Below are 12,378 nucleotides of genomic sequence, written 5' to 3' on the forward strand. Positions count from 1 at the left end.
ACGATTTTGTATTCATAATTAAGATACGCACCGTCATAAGATTTAGTCACCGGAGACTCCAATAGGTATTCCCTGGTGAAATACGAGGGTTCTTGCAAGCCCTGCCCACCAGTCGAGTACCCGAAGACTAACGGTGCAATCTTTTCGCTAGAAGCGTCGTATCTAGCTGTAGATGGACCCTCACTCGGACTGAACCTCGCTGTCGATTTGTTCAATTCATCTAGATTTATTAAATTAGGCGAAAATCCTGCCGGTCGTGACACTTTGCTCGTAAAACGTGTAGGATACGTCGGAGACACATCCCGTTCGGTATTAGTATATCTGGGAGTCGATTCTCTAAAATTCAAGGTCGTTCCCACTGTAGTAGGATTTTGGACGTCTCGGTCAGTATTTGTATATTTGGGTGTCGATTCTCTAAAATCAAATGTTGCTGCCGTGGGATTTACAGTCGAAAATCCAGGTCTCGAGACTCTTGATTCGTAGCTACTGGTTGTGTAAGATGGAGGGTTGGATTCTGTTGGGAAGTTTGTGTATCGAGCAGTGGATTCTCCGGAGCCTTCGGACCCTAAGCTTAATGTTACGCCAGATATAGTTGGGTTTATGGTGTTTGTTGCATCGATGGTTGGTCTTGAGAATCGGTTGGTGTAAGCTCCAGTTGTGGTGAACACGGGGAGTTTTGTGTCAGTGTCTAGTGATGATCTAGTGGAGGTAGGTGCATCATTTGTCTGGAGTGAGCCATAGGTTCCCGTTGGTGTTTCCGCGTTGTTTCTAGTTGTATAGGATGATGAACGAGTGTATTCTTCGGGGTATGACTGGGTCTTAGTGTACTCTTCGGGGTATGACTGGGTCTTTGTGTAGTCTTCGGTGTACTCTGGGCTTGTGAATTTGTAGTCAACTATGGTTTGGGTGGGCCTTCTTGTGGATTTGGGCTCATCGTCGTAGTCTGGTATGATTGGTATCGGTGCTCCGATGAGCTGATGAGCAGCCAAAGCTACGGCAGTTTCCGCGCTGATGTCTGCAAGGATAACATGAATTAAATCTTAGAGGAAAAGTTTAGCAAAAAGTAGATAAAGACTTGTCAGATTTCCATCTTGGCATTGGATTTATTTAAGCGTCCCCTTTGGACCAAAACACAACAATGCTGCTTGGCGGCAGAAATAAGCATGGCGGTTGTACTTCGTGATTAATAATACCTTCAATAGTGGTCTTCCCTTCTGTAGTAACATCAATCTCCTCAGCACTTGACCTCAGCCGCAGGATCTCGTCTAGTTGGTTCTGTTTGAAGCTCGAGCTGTACTTCTTGCTCTGTCTGGTTTTCTCCTCCTCGTTCGTGGCCGCTTGGTTCTGGTCTTCATTCTTCAGTTGGACCAACGGCCGGCGGCGTTGGACGTTTGTTGTCGGTCGTTGGGTAGTGCTGGCTTTGAGTGATGGATCTTCTATTGCGTCTGTGTAATCATAAAATAATAAATTAATTCACATAGGGTTTGGTACACTATTTGTCGGTGCCTGCCGACTCTCAATGCAGCAGCGTATTTCCATATAGGTACATTCTCCAAATAGAGGCCAAGCCTTGTATTGCGTCGTTAAGATGGACTGACGATGACGATGGTGTCCTAATATTGGTATAAAAATATATTTACAATCAGAGGTAGCCCTTAATCTACTTTTATTAACCGACTTCCAAAAAGGAGGAGGTTCTACGTTCGGCTGTATGTATGTTTTTTTTTCCCCAATATTCTTCTTCCTTACGTCCCTCTACGTACGTCAAGATCCTTTAATGTATACGATACGATTTAATCTATGAATCTGTTGAATTTTTTGCCGGCTCTTCACAGCAGAACCTGCCTTCTGAACCGGGAACGAAACATGACATCGCGGGCATCTGGTAGTAAGATCATTAAAGAGCAGATATCTAGGTATTTTTAGAACTTGTACCTATCTATAACGAAAAAGAATCACAAAGATGCTACCTATGTCACCGATATCCTGCAATGATTCCTCGCTCTCCAAGATGGCGACGGTGGGCTTGGTGGTAGTGGTGGTGCTGGTACTGGTGGTGGGGGTGGTGAACAAGGGGCGGCGGCGGCTGGCCACTCGGAAGGGGCCGCGACGCAGCGGCGCAGGCAGTGTCGGCTTCACGGTAGTTGTCACTGGGGAACAAAGGTTTGTTAATTAGTATTTGATGACCTCTCTGCAGCAGTTGCAGCTGTGGTTTTTAGGTTCGTCCGTCCGTCTGTCAGTCCGCGGTTTAGAGTAAAGACTTACTACTAGAAAGCTGTAAATTAGCATGAGTATGTACATTAAAAATTTTAACAAAGTCGTAAAATAAAATCATGATTTTTTTTTACTTGTTAATAGGCTGATAGATCTTTGAAAGATATGAGGGGTCTTCTGTTACTATTTTTCGATTTATGGATCCGTTTGTAAAATATTAAGCTTTTAAGATTTAATTTTCGAGTTCAGTGTCTAAATATGAAGCCTATGTCTAGCTTTGGACGTCCATCGGCTGATAATAATAACGTTGACTTTTAAACTTACGTCATAATAGGTCTAGCATGCGGCCAACGACAAATCTCGTAAAGAAAAATAGACAATCGAAAAAAAATAGCGATATTTCCGGTTCTGTTGCTGTTGGTTGACATTCGTCTACTACTCTTTACGAGATACATCGTTTGGACGCATGTTAGGCCTGCGATTCTTATCGACTAACATTAATAAACATTTCGTAGTGATCCTACACGAATACGTCCAATGTTTTCTTCAGTGGGAGTTGTATAACGAGTAGGTACACACAGCTGTTAATTGAAAGCATTGTTCCGTGCTTGCAGACCGATAAATAACAGGATGTGAGTCGCCGAAACCGTAAATACATACATAACACAAAGCTACGATAAAAGCAATTCAAAACACAATAGCTGTATCACCTTGTTCCGATTGTATCCACCACATTCGACAGGATTGCAACTTTGTATAAACAATTCAATATGAACTAATGCCTGTGATCGCCAGATCTTCCGGCTTTCTAATCTTATGAAAGAGTTGAAAATTTGTAAGTGCTCCTACCTACCTAAGAAAGTTCTCAGGTATGCAAATTTCCTGATGTTTTTCCTTCACCGTAGAGACATATGATATTTATTTTCTTAAAATGAACATAACTGAAAAGTTGGAGGTGCAGAGCGAATTCGAATTTACGAGTACGTCCTTCGAATCGAAGGCAAAATTCATTCCTCTGGGCTATCACGGATACGGCAACGGCATAAATTATTTATTGATTCATTATTGGTAGAGTTAGGGCCGGCTGAAAAAATATAGGACGTTTTTCTTTTTTTCAAAAACAGAGGTGGAAATCGGTGTCCAGCCCCATGTATTTATGTCTGAGTCTTAGCTCACGGTTTGTGATCAACAGGGAAAGTTGCAGTGTCAAATATTTCCCATAGCATGCCAACCCGTTTTAAAAACAGCCTGGTGCTTGATCATTTAAATGATACAATTAATTGTAACACCATACTCGGAGACTAGTTCGATGGTGTAATCAATGCTGTTATTGTACATTGATTGCTCTCATTTCTTGCCATGAATTTCACAATGGACCCGTATGGCAGCTAAAATGCTGCTTTCTTAAGTATATCATTAACTTTCAAAACGGTGGAAATAACTAGAAATGAAACTTGTTTGTAGATCGCCGTTTTTGCTCGAGAAACGTAATGAGACAAGTTTTTTATTGTAAATGTACTGTATACTTTTTTTTTATAATAAGCCCACTTATGTTGTTGATGTAAGAGAAATCTTAAATCTTGAACCATCGTTATGTTTTATCTGTTCACGAATAATATACTAAACAAATCTGTTAATTTTTGTATTAAATTATCTGATATATATTTTGGCTCTACTAGCTTCCATTATGTTTTGTTTTTGGAGCCAGTCATTTAAGTTAAAAAATATGTAAACAAGCAACAATAAATTTATTTGAATACGTAAAATTGAGGCTTAATTCAAGGTACCTAAATCTTTTAAGTTTTTCAAGCTTTCGTTATAATAAATGGCGTAATAGAATGTGTCTCATATTGGAAAGACACAGGGTGGGTTTTTGTCACTATGTCACGTTTCTAGTTCTACGGAATATCAATTCATATGGTATTCATCCATCCGTAGAAGTTCATCAGCTAATGTGATGAGATGAAAATACTTTGTTTTATCTTTAACCGACTTCAAAAAGGTTCTCAATTCGGTCGGTATATTTTTTGTATGTTATATTTGCTTACGTTGTCAGTGTTTCTGTGTCAAGCGAGTATGTTTTTTGGAAAAGCTTTTACATTTAGTCTTCATGAAATTCTTCGTTTTTCACTAAATTATATAGGCTTGACTGATTTTAATGTAATTTTTAATGTATTTGGTAGGTATGCGAATAAGTCGTAAAGTATCAAATCTCCCATTTTAATAGCGAGTTTTGTATGAAATTTGTATGGCAGAACAACGTTTGCCGGGTAAGTTTGTGTAACAAAATAAAATTTCAACTTCATTCAAACAACGTAGATACTTGCATATTTTACAATCGCGTCAAAGATGTTTCCAAAAGATTAAAACAACTGTGGCAGTCCTTCACCATTGTTTTTAAGTTACCACCTGACACATATACATACTAGAACAATAAATCGTGGTGCATGGTGCAATGAGCGTCGTTTTAGCGCCATGAGTTACACAACAGAAAATTCTTGGAGAAAATGCGTCTGTCACAAGAGCGTGGGAGAGTGCACACGTGCACTTGCGCACAGGGCTAAACCACAGTAGATGCTAAACGATGTTACAAAATGGGTCAAATTCCCACGACGCTAATTTGCATGTGGCAGAATAATCATACAAGTCGGATCATTGTTTATTTTTAATTTTTAAATTTTTATTAAGTAATATTTTTTATTCTGCCTATTTAGTTAATTTCGTGGTTCATTATTACAAGGTTGTACTCATAATCCTAAAAAAATATGTAATCTGTTCATATGTTGGTAGCTATACTGTATTTTTTTGTCATTAGTGAAGCTATTTTGATTGATACCCATATTGAGAGGATTGTAAAACAATGTGATGGTGGTGGCGGCCATCTTGGATTTATAATTACCAAATATCAGATCAATCTGTCAAGTTAGAAAGTCGGCAAATTTTCAATTACTAAAGTCCCTCCAAAAAGGGCATACTAAATAAAACCGTATAAAAATTATACGCCAAAGACTGGATAAGGTTTCTAAAAAGGTATGATTTCGATCATTTGCGTTGTTATTCAAGGCTGTCTTTATTATGTCCTTAAATCTGCGCCATAACCCAATGGAGGTAGTTTATAATTAGTAGACCTCCACTAAGAATGGTTATAGCGACAGGGTCAGATTAAGGAGGTCTAAGGACGAATGAAGTCGCGGATGTCCACTAGTATACATGAGTTTTACTTTACAAGTTAGCCCTTGACTACAATCTCACCTGATGGTAAGTGATGATGCAATCTAAGATGGAAGCGGGCTAACCTACGAGGAAAATGAAAATCCACACCCCTTTCAGTTTCTACACGACATCGAACTGGAATGCTAAATTGCTTGGCAGTAGGGTGGTAACTAGCCACAACCAAAGCCTTCCATCAGCCAGACCTGTACCAATTAGGAAAACCTCAATCGGCTCCGCCGGGGATCGAACCCAGGACCTCCGTCTTGTAAACCCACCGCGCATACCACTACGAGGTCGTCATAGTTCCTCAGATGTTGGATAGCGTTATACGTAGCCATACATAGCTATTTCTTAATAACAATTGTTAGTCAAAGGTGAACCAGTAATAGCTTAATCAATCAATCAATCTTATCGATTGGGACTTATAATTTGCTATCTGGCTATCGTAGTCTCGTCTAAGCCAAGGGAAAATTATAGCGTGAAGTGAGAGCCTAGCATTAACATGTCAACGAATGAAAAACGCTAGTTTATAGCAAAGATTTTATAAAAGAGATATGTCACTAGCGCGTCAAAACTGAACCTAAATTTATTTTCTGTTTGCGAGATTGAATTTTAATGTCAGCGCTAATTATGACGAATAAAAAACACATATACATACGTAACATATACATGAATGAATGTTTGGTATTAAACACAAAATTGTGCATTTGTGCGCTCAGTTTAGTAGCTAAATCTAAATTCAGATTACTTTTTGCGGTGACTTTGTAGGCACGTAACATATCTGTAGAATGAAAAATCGTTGGTTTACAGTCGTCGACTAAGTTTACCGCCCCTAAGGTTCCCATACATCCATAATGAGTAATGATTATCTAATGACATTGCATAATAGAAAGCGTGGACAGACTTGACTGCTTTCACCGCATCTCGGCGCTAGCCACCAGTCGCCAACTTTGGTTTTACTCGCTTTTTACAGTAGCTACCATGGTTTTTATGCAATTTTCTATTTTACGTTTACTGATGGCAAAGTAATAGCATATAGCAATAGAGTATAGCAGGTATTTGTATTTTGTACAAAGTTTTATTTATTATTTTACACTTTGATGATTTTTTAGACGCTGCATACTATAAATGGTTTCCGGTCCGGTTCTTTGTCACGTTCTTATTCTCTCGATTGATTATAAAAAGAACAAAGTGTAAAAACTACTCTATTGATATAAGTAGTATTTATTGATGATCCATGGATTATATATATATATATATCTATTTTGCGTTGTATTTGGATTTACTTACAGGAGATCTACGTGTATGTTCAGCTGGGAACGTCCTGCTGGCTGATTTTTATTCATTTTTATTATTGATATTTAATTTATTTCATTTAACAACATTTATTTTGAAAGTTACAAACTGCCTCCAAATTATAGACCTCCTAAATCCTTCCTAAAGAGGTAAGCATTTGAATAAGGAAAGCCCATTTAGGTTAAGTAGGTAGTTTTGAGAAAAACGTGGACGTTCAAACATACGAGTAATACATAGAATTGAGTCAAAGACAGAACCGTCTTTTTTTAAGCAAATAAAAGAATATGATGGTAACAGTAAACTGCTATTATGTGCGCTCTCTAATTATGACAAAGTTAATGTGTAGTTATGATTAATACATTACAAATTAATGAATTACGGCAAGAAGTAATTAGGTACTTGTTAATACTTGGATAGATGTAATTGTATAAAATTAGCATTAGGTATAATTGTATAAAATTAGCATTTCTACGTAAGATATAATACAATGTTTATTCTGAAATTATACACCACTTTTACTTGAATTTCTGCAGGAGACGAAATTTTGCGTAACTATATTATGGTATTTTAAACTTTTATAATTTTAATATACTAAACTTTGTAATTTTTGACGTATTATTATCATTTAAAAAAAAAAATTCAGCTGGTTTTCTTCCCATTTCTTTTAAATAGAATCTGGTTTCAAACTAGTAATAGAAAAAAAAGAAAACGACGGAAAATATGTTTAAAAGGCGATTGTAAATCCAGCATACCTACATATTGTGTGTTAATCAGAAATATAGAAGAAAATAATTACATATTCCACAGTCGATATATTTTTTATAGACTATTTTTCTGCCGGTCATTAAATTCTTTCTACATAATTTATTTACATTTATTATCACATTTTTATTCATCTTATTAATTAAACAACATCTCAAGGTGATCTAGAAGCTGAGGTGTTTGACTCTTACGCTGGGAAGAGTTGCGAAAACAAGGTGATAATAATTGATAGCACCATTTCATTTTATTAAATTACGTTCAAATTTCTTTTTATAAAGCCTTAAAAAAATATACATTGTAAAAGATTTTGTAAGCAATGTATTAAAATATTTAATGATAGTTTTAAGACGACCCTACAATTTATTATGATTAAAATACATAGCTATAAATGATACGACGAAAACGGATCGTAAACCGTAGGTACGTCGCTAAATTTACAACGTGCATCGTAAAAATCATGGAAATGTTTTGGGTAGCGTGCTGTTAAAAAAGCATAAAATAACGTTTGGTTTCTCCCACCCATAAGGTAAATTTTTGTCGTAATAAATAATTAAAAAAAATTTCGACCTCGCGTTGTGAAAATCTATCACTAGCTAAAGATTTTATCATTAACCAAAAAAACAAGTATACGTAAGGAAACAATTGACATGCATTTACTATAACTTGAATAAAAACAAATTTAATATGAAAGTCATAAAGCATCTTTACGTAATCGTCACTTTTCATACAGCGGAAAGAAGCCAAGGAAATCATATAATATTGCGTAGTAAATAATATTGGCCAACATTTAATACGCAGCAGTCAAACGTTTTGCGTGAGAATGTTAGCAATGTGTCTCGTGTTATTGTCGCATTGCAATATTTATGTGTAACATATTTGAGACTGGTGTACAGACCAGTGTTTTCCGCGTTCACATCTGAATAATAAATAATAATGATAAAAAATTGGCTGTTATAGAGACTGCCGATAGAAATGAAAACATATCTAATAGCATCAAATCATTGTACACACAGCAATATACGTTTGCTATAAAGCTACATATATACTGCTATAAGCATGTCGGTGACGCAATCGCTCGAGATTTTCCCCTACCATAAAGTGCCCAAAGAGTGATTGATTCAAAATCCATCAGATTATAGTTAATACTACCCTTTGATTACCTTGATAAAAAAAATTGTCAAAAGACTGTAGAATGGTGGCCAGTTCATTAGTTAGTACCACAAAGATGTAAAAAAAGGTTAAATTAAAATGAATTTCAACTCTAAAATGAATGCTGCATATAAAAGAGTTCAACGCGTGATCGTCTAACTTATTTATACTATAGAACTTTGCTTAATTTTTTTTTTCAATATCTGATATTTTTTTAATAGTCTCGTTTTGATATATAAATATGTATTACGTAAATAATGTTCTCTATAAAACAGGTTTTAAAAAACTAAAATAAACATACCATAACAACTTTTTAGTAGATACGAAATAGTTGATATGGTAATTTCTTTACAATATTTAATTAACAAGAGTAATTTCCTCGTATCTTTATATTATTCCTAATTTATTTTAACGAAACAAAAATATACATTCAAATCGCTAAAGCCTATAAATATCCTATGAATACTAATTATTATTTATAAAGAAAAAGGAGAAGCTAGAAAACGTGTAAACATCAAAACGAGTTACGCCCGTGTCATTAAGAAAACTCGCACTTGACGACCTTAGCAGAGGTCTGATTCACTTTACGTAAATGAATATCGTAACAATACCAACAATTATTTCAGGGAATTATATACTTTAATCCTAGAGGACAGTGGGTGATTATCGCGTGCACATATATGTTGTAACGTGTATGATTTGCGTGTGATATTTAATAAGAAGACGAAAGGACGTCGGGTTATAGCAAACATTGCCACGGCCGTCCGTACACGGTATGTGTAGTATGTAGGTGTCGTGTGTAATTCGTAATATGACCTACAAAGTCAATAACGTAAAATATCCTCATTGTTTTGTTTTTGTTGTTCATCATCGCTTTATTAATTATTAGCGGACGCCCGCGACATCGTCCGCGTGGTATTCAGTTATTCACAAATCCCGTTAAATCTTATCTTAAGTCTTTTTATAATTTGAAATCCTCTTAAAATCTATGGGAAACCATGGATCCAAACCAACCATCTTCTAAGCTCCGGGCTGAGAATTTAAACTGAAAACTAATAGCCCGACACAGGATTCGATCCCTGGACCTTGTAAACTAAAACTATCTAAGCTAAATAGTTTCGTGACTGATCACCAGCTTATAAATATCAAATGAGTTACTTAAAATCATGTTATAGGTAGGTACAGTAAAAGGACATGGCCGATTTTTGTATGAGTTACTAATTTCAATGTACACAAATGATATTTGGTATTTTATAATGCTAAAAATTGGTATATTAAATTACTATAAATATTAAACTCGCAGAAGTTGTCATTACAACAGACTAGACTTAAACATGTCATGTTTATTTCGCGCGAAATCGAAATATCTATAACGCCTACCTACAAATAATTGTTACATGTTTAGCAGTACAGTGCTAAAATACCTATGAGCTTGTTTAAATCACATTATTTTTTTAAAAGGTTTTATAGTGCTTCATTAATATCATGAATTGGTTGCTCTCTATATAACCAGACGTATAAACATATAAAAAAATTGATGTGTATGTAGTTATTTACACGATACTACACCTAAGTCCTTTAGGCATGGTATGGATTTTATTTTGATTACTAGCTGACGCCGCGCGGTTTCACCCGCCTGGTTCCCGTTCCCGTAAGAATACGGGGATTATATATATGCCATAACCTTCCTCGATAAATGGGCTATCTAACACTGAAAGAATTTTTCAAATCGGACCAGTAGTTCTTACAATTAGCGCGAGTATTCTTTGGACAGAAGCATTGGATGTGGACGAATTCATATTGCAATCTTTTTATTTTTAAATAAAAACTGAGAAGTTCAGAGAGGTTAAGAATTATGTGTTAATTCATCTTTCTATTTTTATTATATAAATACACTAGCTAAGTACGTGTAAACGCAATGTCATTTTTCGGCCATGTCCTTTACAGCTAAATTAAGTAATTAATCTATCTTGCACATTTAATGGTTTTGGATTAATAGTTTGTGACATTCATAATTAGTTTTAAATTGAAACCAACGGCGTGTATAATTGTAAGGCTGTGTGCCAGCCGCCACACCTCCACGCAACTTGTGGTGCATTTCGCAACCAAAACCCAGTAGCTCAGTTTGAGTGGCACCTGATACGCCTATTGACTGAAATTATTACAATAGTTATCAACCTATTATATTGAGTACGCGCCATCCAAGCGTATCCGAAATAACTCCATTTTTATTGTATGCGTCATACTTTTTTGTTGGAAATATTGTCTATGCGTACTTTTAAATGTAAACACTAACTATGTGTCATTGAAGTAAATCTGTGGTCTATGCCCTACCGGCATCTTTGGGTAGGCGCTCAATGTCAATTTTTAGTTGGACGACTTTTTACCCAACCGCAAGAAGGGTTATGTTTTTCGCGCGTATCTTGTATGTATGTTTGTATGTATGTATGTATGTATGTATGTATGTAATATTCTTTATTACCTCATATCTTCAAAACCACTAAACGGATTTACATAATTAGGATATCGTTAAATTTGTCTCAATAACCCAAGTGTTCTTAGATAGGTGAAACTAAAAAAAAATAACAAGACGACTGTGACGCTATAGACTCGAGGTGAAAAAAATTTTTTTTTCTAACCTATTAAATAATGTAGAAGAAAATCATTCTACCAAATATCTAAGGTCCCGACTGTTTTCTAATTGCTTTCTACACTTTTGGACTGAGCTTGTTTTTTTTTCTTTTTAGTTTTTTTATACTTTATGCAGTCGGGTTTTTTTATTTGTTTAATTAATTTATTAATTGTGCGTGATTTAGTTGGACAGATGTGCGGGCTGTCATACATCGCTATACATGTTCTTTAATCGGCCAACTAAAAGTTGTTAGTGAGCGAGGGCTCTTTCTCTTGTTCTTAAGTGTCGCCGCACACGGGCCACACGCGACAGCCACAAACGCCGCTACATGAAGCAAAAAGCGGCCATAAAAGAAGCTGAAGCGCGCGACAGCAACTTGTCGTGACGTCATCGTGTTGAGCAAACCAAAAGAAAAACTACAATTCATACTACTCAATGAACAAGCAGCACCGAACTAAATACTCGTACATGCCCGGATCTCGAGGAGCTAATCTGAACACGTGCCTCAGTCACCTCAGGCAGATTCCGGTAAGAAGGTGACTGTACTATCTAGAGCACTGTTAGTTAACATCATACAGGAAAGGAAGATTCTATGCTGTTTAGTGCGATATCATATAGGAATACGTATGGAATAAGGGTTAGTTTAAATGACTTAGGTATTATTTTATAATTACCGTACGTATTTCTTATATCGCTTGATCACTTACCATCAGATGAGATTGCATTTGATTACCATTTTATGTTGTCATTGAATAAACAAAATTCAATGGATTGAAAACGAAGAGTTAATTACGCAGCTTTCAATAGTAAACAACTATGAGAACTGAAGACCTATACAGTTTACAATCACTTGTGTACATCAAGAAAATATATTAAGCAATAATAGCATTTATTACATTAGACTTATCATTACAAAGTTGATTTTCCTATGTACACTTCTAATATTATGAGTAAATGTTAGTGAATGCAAAAAGCCCAGTTCTGTGTAGTACTATGCACACAATATATTTCTAACTATTTCGTAAACAATGCACGGAATAATGTGTGTAATTATATGGATACATCAGTTTCGAAAGGCGGTTTTAGCATGCGCTGTTTTAATGCTGTGTGCA

The 12,378-nt window shown here is 35.8% G+C and overlaps 1 protein-coding gene across 1 annotated transcript in view; it reads right to left on the minus strand.

The window, feature by feature from the left end:
- The window catches only part of LOC112057899 (uncharacterized), a 71,922-nt gene that overhangs the window by 3,131 nt on the left and 56,413 nt on the right, over nucleotides 1-12,378 (minus strand). The window contains exons 19-21 of the mRNA XM_052885607.1: nucleotides 1,971-2,150; nucleotides 1,194-1,445; nucleotides 32-1,015 (exon numbers count right to left, since the gene is read on the minus strand). Coding sequence (XP_052741567.1) covers nucleotides 32-1,015; nucleotides 1,194-1,445; nucleotides 1,971-2,150 — 1,416 coding nt within the window. The remainder of the gene's footprint in view (nucleotides 1-31; nucleotides 1,016-1,193; nucleotides 1,446-1,970; nucleotides 2,151-12,378) is intronic.

Source organism: Bicyclus anynana, chromosome 14 (assembly GCF_947172395.1).
Source record: "Bicyclus anynana chromosome 14, ilBicAnyn1.1, whole genome shotgun sequence".
Taxonomy (NCBI): domain Eukaryota; kingdom Metazoa; phylum Arthropoda; class Insecta; order Lepidoptera; family Nymphalidae; genus Bicyclus; species Bicyclus anynana.